Source organism: Grus americana, chromosome 9, assembly GCF_028858705.1.
Source record: "Grus americana isolate bGruAme1 chromosome 9, bGruAme1.mat, whole genome shotgun sequence".
Lineage (NCBI taxonomy): Eukaryota > Metazoa > Chordata > Aves > Gruiformes > Gruidae > Grus > Grus americana.
Genome location: NC_072860.1, coordinates 10,751,631 through 10,779,078, shown reverse-complemented (window position 1 = coordinate 10,779,078; position 27,448 = coordinate 10,751,631). Strand labels below are relative to the sequence as shown.

The 27,448-nt window shown below is 41.0% G+C and overlaps 1 protein-coding gene across 10 annotated transcripts; it reads right to left on the bottom strand.

The window, feature by feature from the left end:
* Window positions 1-511: 511 nt before the first annotated feature.
* On the bottom strand, window positions 512-26,377 carry MFF (mitochondrial fission factor). Of its 10 annotated transcripts, none has more exons than XM_054835447.1 (10): window positions 25,567-26,370; window positions 20,563-20,780; window positions 19,484-19,656; window positions 18,520-18,608; window positions 14,440-14,514; window positions 11,201-11,359; window positions 8,844-8,861; window positions 5,518-5,580; window positions 2,888-2,972; window positions 512-2,523 (listed from the first exon to the last, which is right to left on the bottom strand). In XM_054835447.1, exons 2-10 carry the CDS (start codon window positions 20,777-20,779, stop codon window positions 2,392-2,394), a joined length of 1,011 nt encoding a protein of 336 aa, XP_054691422.1. In that variant the 5' UTR covers window position 20,780; window positions 25,567-26,370; the 3' UTR covers window positions 512-2,391. The 10 variants fall into 10 exon arrangements, with proteins under 10 accessions (XP_054691422.1, XP_054691423.1, XP_054691425.1 ...); XM_054835452.1 differs by lacking the exon at window positions 8,844-8,861 and adding an exon at window positions 9,000-9,046 and having other exon boundaries at window positions 2,385-2,523; window positions 25,567-26,377; XM_054835448.1 differs by lacking the exon at window positions 8,844-8,861 and having other exon boundaries at window positions 25,567-26,375.
* Between the last annotated feature and the right edge of the window lie 1,071 nt (window positions 26,378-27,448).

The window sequence follows — 27,448 nt, the reverse complement described above, 5'->3', positions numbered from 1 at the left end:
ACGGCGGAAACGACCCTGGTGACTGCAGCTGCCGTGGGGCCGGGATGCCCGCCGCCGCCAGACCTCCTCCTCCTTCCCTCCTTCCTCCCGCCCGCCGGGCATCGGTGACGGGAGCGGGGGGCTGCAGCGCTGGGGCTGCTCGTTCCGGGTCGGGCCGTGGGGGCGTTGCGCGATGGGAGCGGAGAGCGGCGGCTCCGACCCGCGGCCCTCGGGCTCTCGGTGCGGGGCCCCGCGGAAGCCGTGAGCTAAAGCCGACGGGTGCAGCGAGTCGCAGACCAGCGTCTCCTGCGGAAGGTGCTCAAAGCCGCGGCTGCCGGGCGGTTTTCCGCCGCGGTGGAGGTTTGACCTGGCGAGGCCCGAGCCGGCCGGGCCTCCCCCCCCACCCCGGCTCTGCCGCGCAGCGACGGAGAGGAGCGGCTCGGCCCCCCCAGCGCGCAGTGGGGAGATATTTTTAAAACCTGCTCTTTATCTGTTATTTGGGGTTCATTTCAACTTGCAAGACAAACTCTGATCCCGTAAAAGAAGCTTTATTTTTTCCTATTACCCATACAACTCCGTAAGACCTGTAGTAACTCAAACCCTCAGTTGCACTGAAGGTCATACAGTACACATTTAGCTTAAAGGTCATGGTATAAAATTCGTGAAAATACAGAAAATGCACAAAGCAGGCCCTTCCCTTCATATTGGCTTTCACTAAAAGGCACGTGCTTTTAACATTCACAGTAAGGAGACATGCACAGCAACTGCCCTAAACAGCCAACAGAGTCACATAGCACACGGGCAACAAAGCTTAAAATCAATCTACGCAGCAGCCGATGCAGAAAAGCGCAGGAAGCAGGCACAGCAGCCTATACAATAGTGCAAAAGCCACAGAATGCCAGGTATGATGTCCTATTGAACTTGACAGCACACGAAATGTATGAGAGCAGCATTCCTTAGCCAGGTGCTGGCGCGTACGTATCAAAATCCTCAGGGCTTCTCATGCCGATGCTCCCTGAACAACCCGTCCTTACCAGGGACTGCAGGCAGCAGCTGCCCAGGAGCACCAGGGACCCCCAGGTGGGGTGTCTGGGCAGAAAACAGCCCCGGTACTGTTCCACGGCCTCTGCTGCTGCGGGTGAGCCGAGGACGTCGCTGACGGGCCCTGCGTCCTTCTGCAGCTGCTGGGGACCATCATGTCTTCACCAGTCTGTGAACTGCTAGAGCCCAGCAATGGTCCTGCGCAGCAGTCTAGGTCTGGCTGATGTGGGAAAGGCCCCCGTCAAAGCATTGTTTGGGTATCGTTGCACGTTCTCCCACATGCTGACGCTGTGAGTTGTTTCATACACCCCCAGGGAAGGGGTTGTGGCAGCTGCAGCTGTACAGGGGCAATAAGCCACTAACACGCAGGGCAGCAGTGGTGACCCCAGCAGCAACGTGTGCTCCTCAGCGCTTCCTCCAGCACCAAAAATGTAGCAGATCCTGGGACTGAACCAGGGATGTTTCAACTGACCACAGTACCTGGGACACCGGCCTGGTTTCCCTTCCTGCATACTCACCACACACACCCAGAACCACAACATGCGGGGGAGCAGATGCCCACCTGCTACTTTTGAGTTGTTCAGTTCATCACTACTACTTACTTCAAAGACATAGTTTAGATAAACCTTCAAATAAATTTTCTTAATATTAAACAATAGTTTGGGATTTTTTTTTTGAGAGAGAGTTTTATTAAATATACTACATCAGTATCTTGTACTCCATAATCTTTTGATCACTCAGACTGACTTGCTTTAAAATGTATTTTATAGAAAAACATCTGCAAAATTAAAACTAAAAAAAAATATGTATTACACACCTCTGGACAATCTGCATGTTAGCAAAGAATACCTTTTATTATTTGACCTGAACATGTGCTTAAACAAGGGACACACTCATGAAACAGGACATACTCCTTGAATATGGCACACTTCAAGCTACTCAGACTAAAGGAAAACTAGTGCAATCATGTTTAATTGCATCTAACAACAGAACAATAAAAATTATTTTATTCCTTTTTTTTTTTTAATATTTTTTCCAAACCCATTCCGTTTGTTCTCTCCCCACCACAACAAAACATCCAGTGGCTATTCCTGTAGATCACTATCCTTACATTGCATGAAGCAAACTTCATATCGGCTGATCCATATTTACATCGAAGCATGCAAAGGAGGATACTGCAAGTATTTGCAATGCAAATCTATTAAATACATTGTAACTGAACAACAAGGTGTCCCTTTAAACACTGCAATTCTATAGCCTGTATCTGTGGTGGAAGTTTCCAGTGTATGAATTATAAAACAACATACAATTCAGAAACAAAGAATTTTGCAAATTGTTTTTGCAACTATTAAATCTTTCCGAGAGCAGTGTCTAGCGCCGAAACCAAAGCCAGCTATTGAGTAGCCAGAAAGCTACAGTAATTGAATACATGATCATTTCCCTTTTAGCACGCTCTTTGTTTTCTTCTTCCAGAAGTTGTAGACGGCGATTAAGTTTGATTATCTAAAAATAAATAAAGGTTTTTAATACTTCATTACAAGTTGCCAGACTTTCTAGAAGCTGCTGAACAGCCACGTAAAATTAGTGTCTCAAACAGATGAATTTTAAACACTTGATAATTTAACTTCCTATCTTCAATCACCAGCGATCAGGGCTTGCTGTCCCTAATAAGTAGGAACAGAACTGGAGTCGGACCCTCCAGATTCCCAGAACGATCCAGGATACGTGAGGACAGGCCACCAGCGGTACAGAGAGGATCCCTCACTGTATCTGTTATGGATGCCTTTGCAGCCGTACAGAAAACCAGCTCCCCCATTTTACCACTACAGCTTTTTCTTACTGTTATCAACTACTATGCTTTACATACCTGTCGTCTTAAGGAAGCAGCATCTACAACTGTCATGTCGTCTGGTGTTCCCTCAAGCGTAGTATCCAAGTTGGAAAGACCATATCTATCAAATAAGGGAGATAGCTTAGCTGTCTCATCCACGCGAAAATGAGCAAGTACCATATTTTATCAACATTCTACTACATGTATTTTTGGTGGTGACTGAGAGAAGAATTCTAACTTTTTTCCAGCTTTTACAGAGTTGTCTATTTCAATAGGTTCCTAATGGAATGAAGCACAAACACATAGGCAAGTGCTTCACCGAATCTGGGTTTATTACTCTCCACGTTTAAATGTCTTTGAAGATTCTGCAGGCAGACAGACTTCTTGCTGTCACTTGGTCTCTCAAAAGACTGTTTCCAGTTATTTAAATTCTTAATGAAACCCCAAAATTGCCTGAGCTAAAGTTGCAAGATACTTGCAACAGATCAGAAATAACCAAATGAAGACTTGGAAAGAATTGGGTGTCTTATGCTCGGTACCAACTTAAACAGCCCAAGTGGACACCTGCTGAGACTCATGATCTCAGTCACATTAATCTTAGTATTTCAGACAGAGAACCTTGCCAATAAAGTCTAGTGCGGAGTCATTGCTTGCTGAACTTTACATGAATTAAAAAGTTTGTTCCCAGAGCACCTCTCAGTTTTCTTATGTAGCAATTCAAAGAAAGCAGTATTCTAACTCCAGGGCAAGTTAATTACATACAGCACATTTATTATCAGTTGGGAAGTGGCAGAAAGTCTACACAAAGTATGGGTTATGATCATCCAAATGCTACCTCTTAACCAGATTTTTCTTTTTTTTTTTCCAACAACTAACAGGTAGAAGTAGTTCCTGATGCTGCACCTACCACTGAGTTTCTCACTTCCAACCTTAAAACCTCAATTCCCAACATTAGTTCCCCTTGACTTGCTTTCTCATTAGGAGATACCAGCAACTGCTGCAAACAGCTTAGGAAATTGAACAACGTAATGTCAAGGCTACCAAATTCACAACAAAATACACCTAAAAGAATGATGCCCCCTCCCCCAACAAACAACTTGTCAAAAGTTTCCCTGTCTCATTGTTCATTAATATATTGTTTCTGAATAAGAATTGCTGTTTCTAGATGAGAGTTGCATTAGGCTGGACTTAGAGAACAATGAGGTCTTTGAGCAACACTGTATAAAAGATAGGAAGTTAATTACGTTTGGACCTGTGGTTCTTTGGGTTGGAGGGAGAGGGAAGCCTTCTCCAGGTGAGATTGGGATAAAACCAGCTTTTTGTAAGGCAACAGTTAAATAAGCAATTGTCTGTCAACAGTCAAAGCTGTTTTAAAAACACAGTATAGGACAAAAAAAAGAGTTCTGGCAACTCCTTTTGTTAGAAAAAGATTTCTCATTAAGGCTATTATTAATTTTTTATTCTAAGGATACTTCAAACATTCACTTAACTATAATTTATGCTATTTATTACTTGCAGTTCTTTCAGTTTGGGCAATATTAAAAAGACTGAAACTGTTGGGTTGGTGTTTTTCATTTATTCCCTCAGTGCTGTGAAGCTCACATTGCTAACTCAAAGTTATTTTAAAATAATAAACTTAAGTTAATCATAATACAATTTGAACATTTCTACTGGTAAAAAAAAGTCTGAAGCTTTGAACACACAGAAAAATAAATCAAGTTTTCCTTACTACTACAGGTCCTCTGAAAGCCAAAGAGATTTCTGAGGAGGGTCTTTTTGTAGCCATTTTTTTATTTGTAGTAGATGGTTAAAAACATTAGAAAATCCCAACAGATCCACAGGATAGTTGTCCCTCACCATCTCTTGGGAAAAGCAGAGAGGCTCATCATTTCCATGAGATGGGCACACCTCCCTCCCAGGTCACATGAATTTAATATAAAGTCACAGTATATCACTGCTGCTCAACCAACTTCCAAACCATTCCAGGTATTAAATCAAGAGGGTTACCAGCAAGAAATCCCTTGAGATAATCTCTTGGGCTGTTACAAACACTGAATTCCTGAGTTAGAAAAGAATCACCTGCTTGAATCCAGTGTCCGCTTAAGCACAAACGTAATCTCCATTTTGATGAAACCACAGAAGTGTAGTGGCAAATGGGAACAACAGATGTGGAAGGGACTATTTTTTGTCCTTCATCCTGACCATGAGATTACGTGTCAATATTATGCCCAGTTCCACTAAGACAATGTCAATCCACCAAGATAATGGCAGTGAAAAGGCATCCAGCTACAACTAACGATCACAGGCACATTACTGAGAACACCTGGAGAAAATAAGGTGATGCAAGGCCAAATTTTCTAGCAATAAAAACATGAAACTCACTACTAAATAGAAAATATTTGCAGTACACTGCTAATGTAATTTAAGAGCCTCCCCTCGCACATGACTGAGTCCAAAGTCTGCAGCACATGGTACGTATTGGACAAGCGAGGTCTTTGCAGGTGACTTGGATGGGTAAGGAATAAAGCCTGAAATATCTCAAGAGCTGAAAGGGAGGATAGCAACGAGCCTTGTTTTAAAATAAGGACACTAGAAACAGGGAAACAGAAGCCTGAATTTTAGAATCTAAATCAGTGGATCATGACTAACAAAAAAATACTCTTTACCTGGTGTTGTCATGATGAGGGTTAGAGGAAGTGGTAGCAGCTGACCCACCACGTAACACTGGCCTACAGCAGGGTTTTGTAGATAGAAAGCACAAGACAGAAACAGGAAATGACAAACAGAGATAAGAGGTAAAACATACAGAACAAAGGAACATCAAATACTTGCACTTATATTGTATAATGTTTCAATACAATATAGTATCTATTTCTTTTGTTGTAAATTGCACTGTTGTATTTCTCATATGCAAATTTAATCAACACTGAATGTTTATGCAGCTAAGACGTGGGCAAGGTTTCGATGATACAGCTTCATTTATGGAAGACAAACTGTTGGAATAGAGATTTGGGCAGAGGTTATCAGCCTTATAAAATAACCACAGGAAACTTAAGTTTTAAAAAAAAAATCCCCCCCCCCAAACCAAAACCCCACCCAACAACAATGGAAAAAAAAAATGTATCTACACATACTTATAAAAGCCTTTTTAATCATCCTCTCCTCCCTCTAGGGAAAGGGGAGATTTGTCTTTTCTTTATTCATCTATGCTAGATGTAATTCTGAAAACCTGGGCTAGTAGCCTAAGGACCATATATAGTCCGAAGAGATGTAGATCTCTCCAGGAAGAAACGACTAAAAGCTTCAAGTAGATGGTATGAACAGACTTATAAGTCTTGCTCTTTATATTTCTTTTCCTTTTCTTTCTAGGCAGAGAGGAAGAAAAGGCAGAACTGTTTAAGTTGCTAGCTATATAATGTGCATTAACTTTGCAATAAGAAGTTACTGTGTCCCAATTTACAGAAGACTGAATACCAGCAGTACCTTCTGACAAAGCCAGTACCATGTGTTTTCAGTTCCTCTGGTAATGAGGCATTAGTGTTCCACATCTATGATGTGTTACAAACTGTTCGAGAGCCTGAAATCTTTTTTCAATTACTTCCATTTTCCTAATGCCAACAGGAGGTACTTGCACCATGCATTTAACCCATATATACTCCAGGCTATAAAATGAAAGACAATCTAGGTATGAAGATCTTTACAACAGCCACATGTAGGAGGCAGAAGCTTAGCGCTGAGGTGGCTGGGAGAACACTGTGGCCTGGCCTGAAGACGAGCAAGAAGCATGCAAAAGTATCACAACCACTCGTTTCATTTGCAAGGATCAGGTTCTAGGAGCCTTTGCAAACTCTGCTACTGAATACAATATGTGCTGGGACTAGGTCCTGCTTCAATCAGCACCATAAGTGCACACCACAACGGTTTTCCTTCTAGCACGTAAGATAAACCAGCCTGCTGTGTTTTACAAAACAGAAACCCCCATTCCCAATATATACAATTATATACATATAAACCAATATGACTACCTAAATGCATGAGGTCTTGCAGAAAGTTATAAAAAAAAGTATTCCTATTTTCTAATCAGAGAAATAATTCAGTTAGTCTAAAGTCTTGTCTGACAGATGCTAGGACTAAATACTTTGGGAAAGCATAAGAAATTGAGCAAACAGCAGCTGTGGAACAGGTCACAGAATTGCTCTGCAAACAGAAGTCACCTGTAATTCACTGGCAGATATGTGAAACAGCTTGCCAGTATCCAGCAGGCATTTCCCACACCATCTGATGCAGGACAACAACACTGAGATTTTGTGTACTGAGAACGATAGGTCTTAAATGCTCCCTAAACTCTTGGCCTCTGTGGTGTTTTGTGGCAAAGAAAGTTTTACAGCTGTTGCAGAACTAATCAGTACTAAGTAACTCACACTGCCCTTCCCAAGGAAAGCCACAGGCTTGGAGGTAGCTGAGGGCTACAGCACGGAACAAAACCGGCACACTCTGGGATCTGCACAAATCAGGAACTTAATCTAAAATAAAGAGAAGTCTTTAATCTCACTTCCCAACACAGCCAGGCTGTTAAGAAGCTGCACATGATTTCTTCCTTTTCTTTGCAGTTCACATTTGATTTCTTTACAGGTGGACCCAAAAGGATCACCAGAATATTCCCCTGCCTCGCCCACACTTTTTACTTGCTTGGTTTGATATATCAACAGCAACAAAAAAATCATTATATAGATCACACTGGCCTCACAACTGAGATCGCCTTACCACAAAATCAGTAGCAATTTTTTTGGTAAATACAGAATGTACAAGCTATAATGTAATGAAGCTATTACATACACGGCCTTGAAAAAACTGAGCAAGAGTACATTAAAACTTTGAATTTTCTGGCTACTTCTGTCAATTCTATCCTAAACGTTAACACATGAGCAGAAGAAGCCATAACTCTGAGGCCATGTATACTCAACACTTAACTATTTCACTGCAAATACAGCGGCAGCGTGAACCATGAAGGGAATGCACAGTAATTCAATTTAATAACAGTGGGAAAACAGGCAATAAGGCAATGACCAAATGAATCTGGTCTGTCTTCCTCTGCTTAAAGCAGAGCATGCAAAGGAAATACCACAGTAATGATGCAATCATAAACGCACGGTCTGGGAGGACAACAAGGTGTGGACAATCTAGGTACCTGGGTCCAACTTCCATCGTGCCTGTGCATACACACAGGGACCGAGGCCAGCACATTCTCTTTGTTCAGCAGAGGTAGGAGCTATGTTCACCTCTCGCTGTACTTTAAAACACCTCTGGAAATCTCAGAAAGGCTGTAAGCACGGGCACTAGGACTTTACGGACATGTTCTGGATGTGACCTGGGTAAGAAGCTTAGCTTCTAAAGTACAGAAGGGATTGGTGCATTGAAAAAATCAGTGACTGGATGAAACTGCTCTCCTCGCTTGTCTCTCTGCTATATTACCCCAAAGTCATGTGTAGCCCTCTTTAATGGTCTTAACTCACACCCCATTTTATTTCTTCCATGAAAAATATCATTAACTTGCTCAATATAAAAAATGATCTCATAACACCTCAAGATATGATTATGTGGGTGAAGTTTGGCATTTAAGGATACTGGCTTTTTAGAAAGGGCTATCCTGTCAAAAATAAGGTGATGCAAGGATCCTGAAGAAAGGATATAGTAATAAATTTCCATACTTTTCTCTCCTAAATAAAAACATATCAACCCAAGACATGAAGAATAGTTCAGATAATGTACAGATTTCAATACAACTCTATTCAGTCATGAAATTGCCTTTTTCCCCCTGCATTTAAGACATTACTCCTTACATGCAAGGGGGTTTTGTTTGTTTGTTTTAGGGGTTTTTTTTGTTGCCTAGAGCATAAAAAGATCAGTCTTTAAAAGACACTAAGTATTGGCCCTACAGTCATTTGACAGAAATTGAAATAGAAACATCGTTAGAACTAGAAACAAAACTGACCTATTGTCCTTGTCCAAGCTGAAGGAAATGCAAGAGTAAACAGACAGTGTGAACAGTGATCATTAAATTGTTGCCCATTTAAATAACCTATTATGAGAGCAGTGCTGGCTAAACTAGGCATCATTCATTATCTGCAGCAGTACAATCAGCACCTACCGTTAGCAGTTTTAGTAGATTGGAAAATACTTGGAAAAAAGAGCAAGCTACGAAACAAGTTTAAAAATATTTCCAGTGAGTAACACATAGTCAGATCTTGTTCATTTTAAAAGATCTCTTCTAGTATTAAGCATAAAATGTTAAAATAGGTAAGGTTTCAAGATAGAAAGCACATTACACAGAGCAAAAGAACAGAGTGCACATTTGGAGCAGTTTAAAATGAACAATATTTTGCAACCATGCAAGTGGATCATCCAAATTTCACATTCCTACGCCAGCTGTAGAGTAACGGAGGGTATCTAAACACCCAACCACCAAGAATACACTTTCACCTTATTGAAAAGTTTGGTATTTGGCACCTATTTGTTCATAGGTGACTAGAAACAGGTTTCCCATTTCTTCTAGGAAGGTTAGTAATACCACTTCAAAAGTTAACCTGAACCAGGAAGAATAATGCAGCTTTTGAAGTATTCCGAACTCTGGAAATTTTCTGATAACTGAAGTTGAAAGTGTATGTATGCATATGTGTATGCTTTCCAGAATCGAGGAAAACATGGGCAAGAACATGCTTAATGGAAGCCAGAATAAAGCCTGTTAGGTTCAATGCAGACTGCGGAAAGGGCTAAAATTTCAGTCTGTATTTTAACAAGGACTCTTGGCACAATATCCATAAGTGCTATTATTCACAGACAGCAGAATTCCTCCTTATCTGGGAGCTTTAATTTTGTAAAACAAAAACTTGTAATTCCATCTAATTTTTAATATTGACAAGGAAAAAAGGTATTGCTGTCCAACTGTTGACAGGCATCAAAATTTTAACAGCTACAGCCTGAAAGTTCATAGTCAGGGTTAAGCATCCAACTTGCAGAGTTTCAAGGAGAACTATGCAGCTAAATTTCTTTTTTTTTTTTTTTTTTTTTTTAAGTCCCAGGTTAAGAACATAAAGGCCAGCAAGACTGGAGTTCCATACAATTCAGGAATGTTAATATGGGCATTTATATACCATCGGGTCAGCAAACATGGTGAGCTACAGGAGGTGCCAGCTTGGAAAGTGACTGCAAACACAAAGACGTTCACAATAAGATTGGCTTGATAGTCACATTTTATTACCAAAACAGCTAGAAAGCAAATAATTTAACTTTGCACTACAAAATACTAAGAGTGCTGCTGGGATATTAACAACCAGAGGCAGATGGCCAATTACAAAGAACTTTCCAGCACAGGCCACACTGAAGGGCCGCAGGAGGAACGAACAGCCCCTCCCCACGTTCTTGCCAGTTATCTCCTCTAATTTGACCTCCTGGCAAGCCCTAGAGGTCTCGGCTAGCCCTACACTAGAGACTGTGTGCAATTTTTACCTGAATCTCTGTGCTAGTGTACTATTGAAATGAAAACTGCTTTTGTTAAATTAACCTTAGCATTATTAGTCTTTATAAACGTTTCTAGTGTTAAACATACCATTCTCGTAATACTTACGAGTGCCAAATCAAATAGTCCAAAGATACATCAAGTGGGCAAAATTGCACCAAAGAGAATGGAAATACTATACGCTTATTGCCATGTGGCTTGTTTTGGCTCATTGCCTCTCAGAGTACCAGCTTATCCATAAAAACAGAGACAGCATTAATCAGAGGAGCGACTAGCTCCAGTATACGTTGCCTTTCTTGCTCTTGGCATCCTGGAAAGTGGTCACCATCAGTCACGGATCAACTGGAGATAACTATTCCCAATATAAATTGAAACAGCTTGAAGTCTTGACATGTTATCAGAAGATGTGCCTACAATGCCTTGCATAATATTCTACCCTGTTTCTGCACATTTGTTTTCATGCTTTATGACAACATCAACCCAATCTTATTGATTTGCACCATTGCTCACCAACAGAAAGCAGAAGATAAGGCTAGAAAATTTGCAGGCTCAGGATCAAGAATTAATTGCAGAAAACACTGACAATCTATACACTTCCTATTTTGATTTTTATTTGGAAGGAAACCAAAACAATGCTATATTTGACTGAAATGGAAGCATTTTTGAAATGTGAATTTTGGACAATTAAATTGCTTATGAATAGTGAAAGCAAAGGAAAGCAAAAGCAAATAGTTCCATGTCATTATCTTGTAAACAGAAACCAAACTCCACTAAAAAAAGAGAAAAGAAAAAAAAAGCAGCAAAAGCTGGCAGAATCAGTGACAACCAATCACCTGCGGTTTTCATCCAGCACATCCAAGACCTGCTGGTAAGCCCTACGAGTGGAAGACTGGATAAACGACAAAATGCCACGAGCAGAGTAAAGATTAGTTCCATCTTCAGGTAACATATTGGGAGGACAGACACGAGCCTGTTGCAGTGATGGTGTCACACTGTTCGTACAAGCATAGTAAATGAAGAGAGAAATACTGTAGTCAGATTTTAAATTAAAAAAAAAATAATCTTTTTTAGATAGACCCCATTCCAAAATGCTTATTGCTTGCTTTTGGTTTACCCTTCTCCCACCACTATAAGGTAACACTCCCAAATTCCAGTAGCATAGGGATCATGAGCTACATTTATATACGTTCGTCAGAAACAAACACAAGTAATAATACAAGGACACAGTTTTGTTCCGTTATACAAGTTAGTTTTAGAAAGTCCTTGTCCAGCTAAATCTGTACCTGTTGAAGTCGGTATTCAGGTCCTCACTGACATCAATCAGAAAAGTGTTTTTACAAGCATTGGCATTTAAAAAAATCCTACCCATAATCTCTTTTTGAAACACAAAGCCTTTTTCAATAAGGAGAATCTCACACAGAACCTCTTCAACAGAAGTTTTTCTTCAAGCTGTGACTAAAGAGCAAGATAGTATTTTCATTTGCACATGAACAAAGTTTAAAGGCAACTGCAAGAAACTCCAAAAAAGAAGTGCAGAATCCCAGTGGCAACAAATCACATGATCTGAGTTTTTGACTACGATGTAGAAATAACATTTAAAATACACATGACTGAAATTCAAACATGACCATTTGGATTATACAAACCTCATCTCTATCAGAGAGAAATTAGATTTGATAAACTGCCTTTAATTTGTTCATGTTTCTTTAGATTGAACCTGGCTTTATCCATATTGTGCTTCACATATCAAAATAATTTTTTAAATTTTTTTTTTTAATCAGGAAACTTTTAATTACAGGTGAGACTTTTTTAATAGGAAGTAATTTGTGTTATCTTAATTGTAAATATTAACACAAATGCAAAATAAAGTGCGAGTCACTATACCCTTTAAATCTTGGGATGGTTTTTATTCCAAGATTAGCATCCATAATTCAACACATTTCTTTTTCTTGCCACTTGTGCTTTGCTCTAACAGTTTTTGGAGTTAGAATGCCAATCTTCTGGCTTTCACCATTTTTAAGAAATTAAGCAAAGCATTAGTGGCTGAGTGCTACATAGCTGGCTTGATACTTGGATAACCTCTAGATGGGTCATAACTCTATGGATACTCTTATTTTGCACAGAGTTGCTCTGCAACTGGCTGGCACCAGGATCACAAAACCGAGTAAGAAAGAAAATTCAGTTGAAAAGACAGTTTCAAAACATGTTACGCAGATGTCACTTCAGCCACAGAAGAGTTCAGCCATCCTGTGCTTCGGGAGACAAGCAAAGACAGCAGTGGCTGCTGCATGACTGATACTGGTCATTATTTATTACCTAAGCTGCAAATATTTTTTCATGCTGCTTCATTTAGACAAGTAAAAAGGAGGAGGAGACATCAATAAACATCTACTTTGCTTCTTCACAGCTTTTATCATTCTCTAAGACTTGTGAAATGCATCTTTCTTTTATATTTATGATGACTTCTACTTTGCAATCAACGGTAGTGGTCACACGCATTTTACTCTTAAATTGCACTGGAAATGCCAATATTCACTAGAAAAATATCAAGAAGCAGGGGCAAGTATAGAAATACTGCCACTAAAGTGAATTTATGAAAAATTCTACTCCTTGGTGGATTTGCCAGCTTGAGGGAAATAAGGGAAGAGCTGAAGGCTTGAATTCGTAGTATGTTTTATATTAGAAGTATTTTTTCCTGTTCATCACTTCAGAGATTTACAGAATAGGCTGAAAGATGGCTTAAAAAATTTTTAATATCCTTCAAGTGTACAGGTTGAGAGACTTCTCTCTTCCTTCCTGACAAAGTGAGAATAATTCTATGAAGGGCTCAAATGTCAGGATTGAGGAATATGGAGGGAGGGAGGGAGGAGAAGCACAGGGGGAAAAAAAAGCAGCCAAATTCTTCTCCTATCTTCCTTTTTCAGGATTCAAAGTTATTGTCCTGTAAACATGTAGTAGCCCTTTAGACTATGTCAGAGACCATGGAGAAGAAATATTATGAAGCAAATATCTGATATACAAATCAGCCAAGATGACATAAGAAAAAAAGTATCTCAAAACATAAGGAAAATTCTCTAACATTTAGTATGACTACTTATCATTACTATTATCCCCTTCCTCCATTTGTAGTTAAATGGTCTTAGTTCTAGGTATAAATGTGTTTCAAATTTCTGAAAAGAATTCTTATATACAGCTCCAGCCACTTATTTTAGCAGTCCCTGGTTACAAACACCAGTTAATTCCAGAGTTTGGAACCAAAACAAACAACGTGGAATTACAGAAATTACTATGGAAGAGCACAGGAACATTCTACTACATGTAGAGTTTTTAGCTTAGCAGTAATCTCCCCTAAACCTTCTCAAAACGTTTGTGATGTACACAGGGTTTATTTCAGATATTTGTCTGACGTACAGTTCAGGAAGTATCAGATGAGAGGTAAACAGATTTAACTAATCAAGGTTACTTTAAACAGAACCCCATAGACAGACTGTATTCTCATTAAAGACATGCACACCATCACCTTTTCCCCCATGACTTGCACGAAGCACAGAATTTCTCAAACTGTGAAACTGAACTCTCTAGAGAAATGTGTTTTTCCAAGGGAAAGGCCGAAGCAGAAAAAAATTGAAATGCTGTCCCCTTATTCCATGCACTCTTGGTGGTTTGTTGACTTCCAATACGGAAGTGGAATCCTTGCATTCAGCACTGGCTGGCAATGGCCAACAAAAAGCTTTGTTTCTCCAGCTAGTCAAAAACAGTCAAAGAACAAAGAATCAAACAAACTAAAGTTATTTTGAAATTTGATTTTCTTGACAAATTGGTTCTTAGTTGAAGCTGTCCCTTTCCTTTTGCTGCCAGGTGTTTTCCCCTATGTTCTTTACACAGGGAAACGATGTGGCAAAGTTTGAGAAACCCTGAAGCAAAATTAGAAACCACACGTTCAGTGTAGCAAAGGCTATTTCCAATTTTATATTCTAAACTACAGATACTTAGTCAGAAAATTAGTATTGCTGAAAGCTACATAATTAAACACACTCTTGATTTTCATATACCAGGTAACATTTAGGCTTACGTGCAATCCTTAGTCGAAAGAGGTGACTGGAACCGTGGCATTTTATTTCTTGGGACAGTATCTGATCTGAGCCACCTTGAATAATAATTGTAATCTCTTAAGTAAGCATCCTTATAAATAGAGGGATTGTCATTTAGAGAGCCATCATTACTGCTACGCAGACAAATAGTTATTGTACAAGCAATACTTGCACCTACTTGTTAGTCTCAGTTTTTCTAAAAGCATTTGAGAATTACCGTCTCTAGTGAAGCCCAACTCCCAAAAAATTCTCAGAACTGTCTTTGCATGCAACTGGATGACAAGAAAGGAAAAACAACAGAAAAGAAACAACTATTTGTACCATGTAGAGAACACTGTGATAGGGAGCCCAGCCAACTCTTCCACTTCAGTCTGACAATCTATTCCAGAACATTTAATTTTGTCACTTTGTAGGGCAAGCACTAGAATTTTGTGCAGTGCATCCAAATGTTTTGTCCAAGCAGGACAATAGTGCCCCAGATTAGAACTGGAGTATTATAGTCCTATTTAGAAAACAAAGGTTTTAAAAGGCAGTGCTCCGTGTGCCTTTTCAATAGGGTCCTCATCATGGCATCCGAGTAGACTGTCATGTCTATCAGGAAGCTGAATCAAGGAGGTAAGAAACAAGCATTTAAAACACACAAAAAATTTGTAGGAATTAAATATTTGAAGCAAAACATGGACTCTCTTTCCTATTTGAAGACATGAACCAGATTCACGCAAGCACAGGAAATAAAGAGCTGCTCTTTGTCAAGTTAAGAGTATCATAGTCTTTGTTACTGCAGAAGTAAACTACTTAGACATGATATGAACTTCAAAGTCAAGCCAGTTTTGATGAGGCAGTAAAGTATCATTACAGTAATTAGAACAAAGATTATTTTTTTCAGCCAACACTCAAAATAAGAATTTTAGGAGCAGCTGGTTTGTTGTGGTTTTGTATCACTGGAAAAAAATAATTTTTCAAGATGGTAAAGAAATTTCAATGTGATATAAATGAGGTAACAGGTGTACAATTACATTTTCTGTAGTGCAGAGAATACATGTGTAGTAGAATTTATCTGCTTAAATAATCTGATTTATCAACAAGGAAGCTAAACTTAGAAGACATGCACCACGTTTACCATGAACCTCTAATAGAAATAGTAGTCTGTGAGGTAGGTGACACCCAGAACCATCTGAGGTAGCATAATTTATATCAAGCAGGTTGGTTTGCTTCTGTTGCCTATTTTGAGCCAAACATTAACACTCCCACATGCGTAGCTTCTCTAAATAGCTACCACAGTGAAAACAGAATGCCACATTATTGGTTTTGTTTGTAGAATTGCTACTTCTGGTTTTATTTCCATGAAACTTGCAATTTTTTTTTTTTTTTTTTTTTGGCAGCTTACAGTGTATGTCCTGTGGGCCTAAATTGTGAGGAAAGAAGAGCCAAAATACATCTTTTTTCACCAAGTACAAAAGACTTGTCTTTCCTGCATTTGTTCAGCCATACAAGCTCCACCTTGAACACAGTGTTTTAGTAATCTGAATTCACAGAACACTCTCCTGAGAGTTAACCAGGTATACAGCCACATTCTCCACTTGGAGATTGACAAAACCTGGATGAGGGAGAAATGCCAGACTCAGCATCACTGAGAATGCCACAGCATGTTCAAAGTTATTTCTTTTTTTAGATCACACTGAGTCAGAAGAAGCAATGATGACAGAAAAAGAAGTAATTTCTAGGAACCTCAATGATTTCAAAGCAGATGATCTACACGTTAAGCACAGCATAACTTCTGTCATAGGAAAACAAGTACTTGAGAGGACAAGAGACAAATGAAGTTCTACTAAAACACATTATCTGCAGGTCAGCAAGGGTGGAATGCTGCAGTGAAGAAAGAGCTTCTTCCACATGTGCAGCAGAGAGTGCAGATACAGCAGGCTCAATATTAGGTAGCTGTTATTTTTCATACAAACAAAAAAAAAGAAGAGATCCTGGATCAATCTAAACTTTATACAATTTTCCCAAAAGACACTCATAATAAAATCTGCTTGGCATTGAAGTTTGATTTATTTGACAGACATTGTGCAAGCACTAGTATGGGCATCAAGAGAGGAAAACTTATCTCCAGATGTGTCACTTTCCTCGCTTTTGTAAATGATAAACTGAGCCACACAAGCTACCAGCTGTATGTTCGCTGATTACATCTTTTTTAAATTTAGATGATTCCAGGTACATATTGTATTGCTAAGCCTCTGAAGGACTGCTAGTAGATTAATAAACTGACAGCAAAAAATATTCAGACCATTTTAAACGAGTAATTCTATATATAGCTACTGTGTGACAGCAAAGTACACAGGTGAGTTTTACAGATTTAGGATTTTCAGATTCAAGAAGTCCAAACGTGTGTGAGAAATCTGACAGCAACTGGATACATCCAGTCAGAGCTGATCTTACCAGTTTCTCAGATGGCTGCCTGGGCAGACACAGCCCATGACTTTTGGAAGACTAAACTAACCTGGGAAGAAAGGATAAAGTGATTTCAAGAAATTGCAAGAATTAATATAGCACCTGTTTTTCCTTTAAGTGCAATATGTCAAAGACTGGCAAAGCAGAGCTGGTAACATCAAAAGGCTAAACTTTTTCAGAAGCAGCTTCCATCACATGAAGACCATCTATTCCAGCATGCATCACATGCAGACTATCGGACAGGCACGTGAAAGCCATTCCTGCAGTGAAATTCTAGTATGTCAAGTCCAACATCACTGGATGACCAATACCACGGGGAACTTGGGCACTTAGTAGGCTGCTAGAACATCTGGAGACCGAGCTGATCAGGAGCTTAAGGACGTGAATCTGGTTTTGCCAGCTCAATGAATATATATGACTCAGCAGACTTGAGCACCTAGACATGTGCGATCTGTAAGCTTGTATGAGCCAAAAGTCTGATTAAGAAAGAAGAGGAAGATATGCAACAACATTTCCGTGAAGATCTGGAGGAAGAGAAGGAGAATAACAACGTATCTGGAACATTTCACCAGTTTCAGACAAACTAACAGTCAGGCAGATGTGTAGTACATAGAGTACCTCATAGTGCCCCTGCTGTAAATAGAAGAAAACAGACACTTCCAGGACATAATTGACTTGATCTATTTTAGACTAAAAATAGGTAGACCCTAAGCAGGTCATGCATTTATTTCCCTCTAGTTACTGAAAATTAAGTTCATAGTGATTTAACAATAGTGTTATACAGTCTACACTGGGACAGATGAATCCCATCTTTTAGGTCTTAAATCTAAGATCCTTTCAACAAGGGAAAGTATTCTTTATAGTAGCTGTATTAGTAATCTTATATATATGAGTTTTAAGTGTTAGACTGCAAAACCAGTTATTGCCAGGTGGAAAGATTCTGTCACTCAGAATAAACCTTGATTAATCAAAGACTACTATATCTAATAAAAATATACAGACCTGTATGTCTTCAGAAAGCACCATAAGAATTGCTACCTCAGATGGTATCAATAGATGAAGTTTCCAATTCTAAATGCTACTTGCCACTTTGGTCTCAAAAGATTAAGATAGGTGCTCACAGATTCCAATACATTAAGTACATTGACACCAGAGAAAATGACTTATTCCAATATTTATGAGAAATACACATACTCCTTTTTCTATGGATGAAAATCATTACACAATATCAGCAGTGAGAGAACCAGGAACATTTTGATCCACAAAGAACTCAATTTCCTGAAAATTTGGGGCAGGGGGGAAATTACACCAGCTCAAAACTGAACAAAAATCTCCTGAACTAGCAATTCACGATAACTGGTGAAACCAACTGTGAGCCCACAAACACTCCCACCCATCCATCCACTTCAAGAAAACACTTCACAAATGAGTGACCTCACTAAACAAAAAGCATAGAAATTAAGAAAAATGCTGGCCTTATATTTAAAATTATGTACTCGCCACAACGTACAAAAGATTAGTAGGAAAAAACAAATAAGAAGGAGATAAGGAACAAAGGAAATATATAACAAAACTGTAGTTGTGTCCCTGCACCCTGCTGCTCTACTCACATGGAATCATTCTGGGCCAGCTGGCCATTCTGTCGAGTGGCGTTTTCGCTCATGGAACGTTCTCTCTTCAGTCTTCCCACTGAGCGGACCTGCGTAAAAGGGCAAAAAGAGGGAGATAAAAGACAGGGAATTCCAGGAAATGCTTAATAACTTGCATTGGAGATTTGTAAGTTAGATCTGCCCTCAGATACAAAGGCATGTTTTCATGAGTTTCACAGTGTTGTTTTCCTCCTCATCTGATGACAGAAACTGATACCAGTACATGTAAAACCAAGATCCAAACTTAGTGCAATCTTGTCGTTATCTATCCATACGATCTGATGCCAAAAACATGAACAAACAGAATTTTGAATATGTAAGAAAGCAATATTATGTCTAATATTACTTCCTATCACCAGAGATAACTATATTTCTACTGTATTTTATGAGTCTGTAGAAAATGTAGCTTCGTAAATATTGTTCAGTTTTTAAGATGTCAATTATACATCATCCACCTGCGTGCCTATGGTATACCATTCTTTGGAGTTGGTTTTCAACGTTTTGTTAAAACTCACTAATTCTATGTGGTGTTATACCATCTGGTCATGAATTCCAAAGGCTAACTATACACGTTAAAAGAATCTTAGTTTGTTTTCTGAAAACCTGCAAATTAAAAAAATCTTGCAGCTTTCTCTTCAATCAAAAGGATTTTTCTGTTAAAAGTATTTTGAGTAGTTTTAGTTATGACTTCATTTTTGTAAGTACTGCTTAAGCTTACTGAGCATGGCAACACCCAGTCACTTGTCAGTTAAATATGGAACTTCAGAGTCCTAATTAGAACTATCACAGTGCTAATAAAAATATTTTTATATTTTCCCAACTTATGTTAGCACCACGTAGATCTGCACCACAGTAGAGAAATCATTGGTCATTTCACTTTAGTAGAATGCTTCTCCACTAAACAAAAAGCAAAATAAGTACTAGCCTCTTCATTTTGAGGTGTCTGCTGTGGAGGTTTTTCTAGGTCCAAAAAATCTAGCGGTCGATCACTAAGAGAAATAACACGGGGAGGAGTTTTCAATGCCAGCGGTTTGAATGGAGTAGACTGAAGAAGGTCAAGGTCTGGTGGTCTGGCAAATGGAATGTCTTCACTATTACCTGCAAGAACATCAGTTGTCAATAGAAAGCAAGCTGTTTTGAGGCCTGAGGGCTAATGCTAAAGTTCAAAAAGACATCATGTCCGTTACTTGCCCTGACTATGCCAAATAATTAAGTATACCTTTCTTTAACAGGGCTTGTATGTTAAAAACTAAGGTTAAAGCTCTCAGAAAGACCACATTAATTAACAATTATTTGAGCAGTTTCTCCAAGAACAATGATCCTGAGTAATCCTGAACAACATCCACTGTTATTGCAAGCGAGGGCACTTTTAATCTCAAGACATGGTCCTACTAAAGGTGTATTTGTTTAGAAATACAGTGACTGGGGATGTGAAGATGTCACTCTTTCAAAGCATAATATATATGCATGTCACACATTTTGCAAATTGTAAGGCCTTCACAGCAGTTCAAGGTCTGTCACTGTAAAGCCTGTGACCACAAACACTAGAGAAATATTGATGAAGTCCACCCAATCATAGACAGCTCCTTAACATAATTAGCATTCTAATTATAATCAAACACAATTTGCATGGCTAATATATAGTACATCCCCAAAACTTGTTATAGTTACTTTAGGTTATAGTTAAGAAAAATCAGGTGTAAATCAATAAACATACATTTTTTTCTCCAGAAACTGTTTAGTAAGATGAAAAGTCAGCAATTAAACTTTCTGTTCATAATTCATTCATTAACTGTCTCCACTACAAGCTATATCAAAACAATTCATGAAACATTTTCAGAGTTTAAGAAACTTCTTAAGTCAAAATTGATGAGCAATAACTGTTTGAAAACCAGAAAGCATTTTCTTTTAAAAGTATATCAATATATATTTTTCTCCATGCAGAAATTTGGGGAACCAATTTAAATTTTCAATGATTTTTCCTCTATTGAGATGCAAACATACCTGCCACTACAATCCGCTCCGGAACCTGCATAGTTACACTGGCATTTGGAAATCCTTCTTGGATGCCCTTCTCAAGGTCAGCATTTTGAGGAGCTACTTTGAGTTTTTCTGGGACCCTCATGCGTTGACTGATTCCTTCAGTGTATTCCATTTCATACTGAAGGCGATTAATTTCTGCCATCTCGGCAGCTGGAGACGGGAACGCAGCCCCACTCATCCTGGCAAAAGAAAACCAAAAGCTATAGTAGCAATACAGGAAACTAGCATAAAGGAAACCACAGAAAGTGCGTAAAGGAAACTCTTTGTTCTGATTACTAGGCAAGTGTTAGATGATCCTGACCAAACAGGCTTACTTAGAGAAACAAATTACACAATAATATTCATAGGAAGTGTAGGCACAAGGGGCTGAGAGGTGAGGGCAATGACAGAAGAACAAAGCGATGCTGTAGGCAACCCTCAAAGCTGCACTGAGGATCCTGAAATTGAGCTGTGACAAAAACCCTCTAGAAATTCTGCATGTAATGTACTACTCCTGCACTGGCTGGAAGAAAAACGAACCAACCAACAACCAACACTTCCCCACACACACACATATTGGTTGGAAATCTACTCAGGATTGGTAAGAAATCTGAAATGCTGATCTGTATTTACACGGATCCAGTGCACCAGTATTTGAGAAAATGGACGAAGTCTTACAAAGCTGCATGTTGAAGTAGGGGAACAAAAGAAAAGGCTTGGCTTGGGCAGCAGCCTTCTGTTTGCTGTCAGTCACCCAGATCTCGCTCCATCTTACAAAGACAAAGTTCCTTATCAACAGCCTGTCAAATCGGCTTGAAAACCTGGCATATTCATAACCCATTCTCAATCACAAGCAATTCTGTAAACTTCTCACGTCTGAAATTTTCTGTGAATGAAAATCTTACTTTTGCAGAACAGATACAAGATAAATATAGAGAGAACAAGACTTTATTTAAACTTAAAAGTTTGCCAATACTTCATACATGCATTTTCCTAGAAAAGGAGGGGAATTTCATATGAAGCCGTGAGGAAATTTCCTAGAAACTGGGCTGTGAGAAACTTACTAATACAGCAATTGCTGGGAGCTGTATCGAAGACAAAGACCAAGATAACTGGGGGTTATGAGGTTAGGTTTAAGCTTGAGAGAAAAAGAAATCCTACAGTTGCACTTGGAGGTGAGCTGGAAAGGGGCTGCTGATGGAAACTGTGGGCTGGAAAGGGAACTCAGATGGCTGAGAGAAGTTGTTCACCTGGGCAGTGGCTTAGTGGACCTTGTTGATAGCCCAGACTGAGATGACGGTTAGGGGCTCGGTTAAGAGAGACACATCTTGGAGCTGCAGTTAAGAGTGGGGCTGGAAAGGGGCTCCCAGAGGAAACTGAGCTGCAAGGAACAGTCCATTGTGAGAAACTTTTCATCCAGGCAATGGCTGGGGGGGGGGCTCGTCAACAGCTCAGACTGAGATAGCAGTTATTTTTAGGGTTAGGATTGAGAAAAATACATATTCCTATTCATATATGTACACACACAATATGTAAATATAGTTATCCTGGCAAATTTGCCTATGGGAAGCATAGCTTACTCTAGCAAGAAATCTTTTAGTGGTGTTGTGTGAAGTAGTTGCCCAAATGAAGTAATCTATCCTAGCAAAACAGCATGTTTTGCCACTAAAATTGCAACTACATTCTTTTACTATTTTTGGCAGCAAGGCCATGTCTGTTGCTGTGCGTATGCTTTCATGAGCTGAACATGCAGAACTCTGCAAACGAAACGCCTCAATGCAGACCATCTATGTGGCAGGTGAGACAGACCACAAGCCATTCTTCCACCACCACACGGAGGAAATACTTTCCATATTTATCAATAAAACTTCAAACCAATAGTAACCTTCAACCAACAGGAACAAGCACACAGAAGAATCCGGATTGTGTAACACTGTATTAAATGCACACATTTAGTATATTCAAGATGTGATCCACTTGGCAATCCATCCTGGGATCCTCAGTATTATTTTCAGGACTTCCTATTAGACAGATCAAATGAGAGAATCTCATTCATCTCAAAGCCTCAGTGCAGCACAGTAGGAGAACTGGGGGTCAGGGAAAAGGGAAGAAAGTCACTGTTCTACGTAAACTTTAAAAAAAAAGTTATCAAGGAAATACCTAAAGCGATGCAGATTTAATCTAACTGTATTAATTCTTACTGTTTGCATGCATCAAGTGAAAGGAACTGGAACAACTCATTTAATTAGAAATAAATACCTGGTAGAAGTTCAAGAGGTGCTTAAGCAGCTCTGTCACTTCAAAATTCTTAAGATTTCATTTTGGGTTTGGTGGGTTTTTTTGTCCCTGCCCTTTGGTCTTGCAAGTTAGATTTGTCCCTCTTGCAAGACATTGGCTAGATCAGCCAGTGACATGAACAAAGTACACAATCTTCTGACATTTCCACATTCCAAAAGGTGCTTTTCATTTCAAAACATGGCCTATGATCAGTAAAGCATTTCTAAATCGATAGGAGTAAAAATCATAATGTCAATAAAGAGACCGAAACTTAAGAAGAACTTAAAGTACCCTGAATATCTGCTGGCAGCAGCTTAAAGAACAGTCATTACTCACAAGACTTAACAAAAGGTGTTTCACTGTTTGTTCACTTTCTCATTTTGAAATACCTGTACAGCTCTAATTTTTGCAATCAAGTATCACTACACTGCAGCAGTGTTTACACCACAGCTTCCCTAAAGTTTGGCATTGCTTTTGTACCTAAGTCTGCATGACAACTGCTTTCCAGCTGTAAGGTAAAACACACACAAAAAAGGACGGCATTAGAACAGTCACTTTATAAACTATTTATAAACTAAATATCATTGTGTGGGTTTAGCTGTATTTGCCAAAGACCTATAGATACAATACCTCAATATCTTCCTACTCTTGCCTACTTCTCATCTACTTTACATTGAGAATTGTATTTTCTGTCAAAGTGATTTTTTTACCCCTTTTTACAAGCACAACAAGAAACAGTGAGATTTCAGCAACAGAAAACTTTTAAATATGTTAATAGAGCTCGTTAACAAAAACCCCAACTATTTAAACAGAACAGAAATCAAAGTTATGTTTTCTGTAATGGTGTGGGTTTTTTTTTGGGTTTTTTTGTTTGTTTTTGTTTGGTTTTTTTTTTTTTTTTTTTTTTTTTTACACAAAGCATTTTACAGGAGACAATAATAAATCAGGGATAAAGAAGATTTTAAAATTGGTATTTACAGAACTAAGTAGCTCTAAAGAGGCATGAGAATTGAAAAGTCTGAGAATGATGAAACAATAAAAATACAATCACAAATACAGGATAAAGAAAGGACAGAGAACAGCTGAAGCACAAATGAACATCAGCAGCATTCAATGAAAGAGAAAGGAAGGAGAAAATCCAGAGGAAGAGAGAGCAAGAGAAGTTATATAAGGTGAATTACACATGCTCAGAAAGACATAGGGGTACTTCCTTCCTCCTCTCAAACAGGAACAGCAACAGAAGAGACGGGGATGAAGCAACGTGTATGAATCTGAAGGATGCCTTTTTGTCAGCAATCATCAGACTTTGGCCATACCTGTGCTGCAACCGGGAATGTTATGCACAGCGTGGATGTCCCCGTTAATCTGAGATGTGTGAAGGTGAGTACTGGTAACAGCATAGCTGTGCCAGCACTGAGATCGGAGCAGGTTTTACAGCCTACACTGTGCTAATGGTAACTTCTCCAGCTACAGTATTCTTTGTTCCTGATGTGGCTACTTTACAGCTAGTCTGATCAAGTGCACGTAAGCTACAAAGTGCACCTTTGGCAAGTGTGTAGATACCCTTTGAGAAGCAAAAGGGGAAGAGGAGGACTTAAAAGTTAAGGAAACGTATGGTAAGACCCAAAGGGCCCTACTATGGGACCCTAAAACTGTCAGGACATACATCACAGAGGCACGCAGGATCAGATGCTATGAAATAGCAAAGCACTAACGGAACGATTTGAGAGAAAGGAGAGCTGGGTATAGGCTACATACTGAAAGCTGTTCTGCATAGTACAGTTACACGTGTTGAACTTTTAAAACACACTACTCCCTCTCTCCTTAGCACAAGGACGACACGAACAAAAAACATTTATTATACATGAACAAGGCTATGTGATCACAAGACACTGAAGGCCACATTCTTTCAAGTTTGTTTTACTCCAGCTGGAAGTTTTAACGCAAAATATCTTTTTTTTTTTGGTAATAGAAAAAGAATACTGGAAGGAGAGGGAAAAAATCGTTACAGTCTGACAACCATTTTTCTGAAACACCCGAGCATTCGCTGTGTTGTGGCAGCATCAAGAGCATTCGGCAGAGCCCCGGTCAGAGGACGGTAAGAGGGGAACCGGGCGCTCGGGAGAGCGCAGGAGCCCTCGGCGAGCTGAACCGCTGCCTTGGCACTCGCACGGCCCCGAGAGCCCCGCAGCCCCCTTCAGGGCCGAGCCTCCAAGACGCGCGTCCAGGGCCGCTACCAGCCTCCAGCTGCGGCGCTGGTCCCGCTACCAAGACGTTTCCAGCGACAAGTTGGGAACACGGAGCTGGGAACGCCCGGAGCACTGGGCGTGCGAGACCGGGCAACGGCGCCGGAGGGAAGGGGCGGCCACCAATAGGGCAACGGGCAGAAGCGCCCGGGGCAGCCCGGGGAGCCGAAGGGGTGCCCGAGGTGGTGGTGGAGAAGGTGGCAGCGGCGAGCCGGGACAAGCGGGGAGGCACGGGGCGAAGAGCGGGGCTGGGGCAGGAGGGGGCCCTGCCCCGCGGGGCTGCGGCGGGGGCGGACAGGGCTGAGAGGAGACACGGTGGTGGTGGTGGGGGCGCTGAGGCTGAGGGGACGGATGGCTGTGAGGGCGGGGGCGGACGGGCTCGCACCCCGCAGCCAGGCTAACACCTCCCCGCCCCGGGATAACCTGGAAACGCTGCCGCCAGGCCCCGGCGGCCCGTACTCACCCAGAGCGGCGGGAAGGCGCCCGCAAGCTCCTGCCTGCCCCGGCCGGGCCGCTCCTGCCGCGCTCCGGGCCCTCGCGCTGCCTCCCGGGGGGGAAGGGGGGGGGTTCAAGCGGTGCGGCGCGCTCTCAGCCCCCTCCTCGGGTAAGACGCAAAAACCGGCCTGCTTGTCCCCATCGGGCTCCCGTAAGAGCTGCCGGGCCGGAGACCGCGCGTCATGTGACTAAAAGAGGGCGGAAGCGGTTCTCACTGGTGCCTCGCGTGCGAGGGAGCCGGAGGGCATCCATTTTTAGTGAGGGAAGGCAGGCGCCGCGCAGGCGCGCTGGGAGGTGTCCGCAGGCCGCGGCGCAAGGTCACCCGCGGGGTTGCGGGCCGGGTGCGGGGCTCTCTTGCGGGAGAGGGGGCCGGGCGGGGCGGTCGCAGCCGGCTTGCGGCCCTGTCAGCGCCACCCGCGGGTCCAGCTTGCAGCCGAGCGTGAAGAGCGAGAGTTAGCGGCACAGGTCTCTGCACGGAGACTGCTGGGCTTGGCCCTGAAGTTTCTCTCCTCCCTGTCGGCACGGAGAGCTGCCCGCGTTAGCGTCGTGCTGCCCTGGAGCTATTGTACCTCCACGGCTCCTCAGTTGAGTCCCACGGTAACCGGTGGTGCCCATGAGGAAGAAACTTTGGGCAGCGCTCACCGCAAGGTCGGGCAGAGCCGGGACCGTCTGCTCCATCCCTGCACCGCTCCTGCAGCCCGTGGCTGCCTGCAGCTCGCTCCCGCGGAACCACTCCTTGAACCCTTCCGTCTCTTCAGGCGTTGACTGTCAAGCAGCAGAGCTTCGTGTGGAGCACTCGCGCTCTCTGCTTACAGCTTTGTACAGTGGTGGATTAACATACTGTTGTAATGCGGAAATGTGAAGATCTAATTATGTGTTGCCTGGGTGGAGAATCTGGCTGTGTGTGTGATGAAGCTGGCACACCACCCTCACAGGCAAGGGCAAAGGCCAGTCACTTCAGGGCATGTTTTCTAAAAAACAGGTAGTTACCTAGCTGCTACTCAACAGCAACCACACACTTCAAAAAACCCAGCTGCTAGTTAAGCATCACAGCTGGTAAACTTCACAAGGGCTGTCCTGCTAAATGGCATCTTTTCGATGCCAATCACCACCCTATTAGCATGACATAAAATTTGTCACCAAATGTGGTTGACACAGCCATCGCTCTCCTGTCCCACCTAAGCCCAGCTTGCGCATCGATTCTGACTGGCAAAGCACCATCTCCTTACGTCGGTAAAACACTACCAAGGGCCCCATTAGATGACTCATCCTGAAACTGGCTCTCACTCACGGCACAGGCTGCCTAAGAGCAGCAGTTTCCTTGTGTGTGGGTAACTATCACTTTTCCAATTCCATACAGAAAAATAAAATTAAAAATGCTATTATACACATCAGATAATTTTTTAAAGAGAGGAAAGCCTCCGAACTTTCCCTGTATTTTGATTTATGGTCACAATAAGGTTTTGGAGGTCAAAAGGAGTAGCAATGCCAGGAATATTGAAGTATATATTGATCCAAGGCCTGCAACTTGCTAATTTGGTTCTTTAAAAATACTAACAAACAGCACTGTTTTACAGAGGCGAGTGGTCTGAAATATGATCTCTTACTAGATAAAAATAAAAGTTGTAAAACATTGAGAAGCATACATTATTTGCCTTTAGATACATGATCTTGCATTTGGCCTTCTTCAAACACCAATTGTTCGTCTGAGCAGATCTTACCAGGCCAGCCCTATCATTCTGTAGGAGAGTCCTCCTCAGTTTTACCACTTCTCCAGGCTTTAAGATTTACAATCTATAGGGATTTAGTCTTAAAAAAAAAAAAATCTACAAAAAGTCTAAAACTGGTTC

Bases quoted from the DNA above. Each gene is read 5' to 3' on its own strand.
- MFF (XM_054835447.1), bottom strand. From the start codon at position 20,779: ATGAGTGGGGCTGCGTTCCCGTCTCCAGCTGCCGAGATGGCAGAAATT. The intron at 19,657-20,562 runs GTATGTTTGCAT...ATGTTCTTGCAG, and splicing joins GGAGCGGATTGTAGTGGCAG to GTAATAGTGAAGACATTCCA. The intron at 14,515-18,519 runs GTGAGTAGAGCA...TTATTATTCAAG, and splicing joins CTGGCCCAGAATGATTCCAT to GTGGCTCAGATCAGATACTG.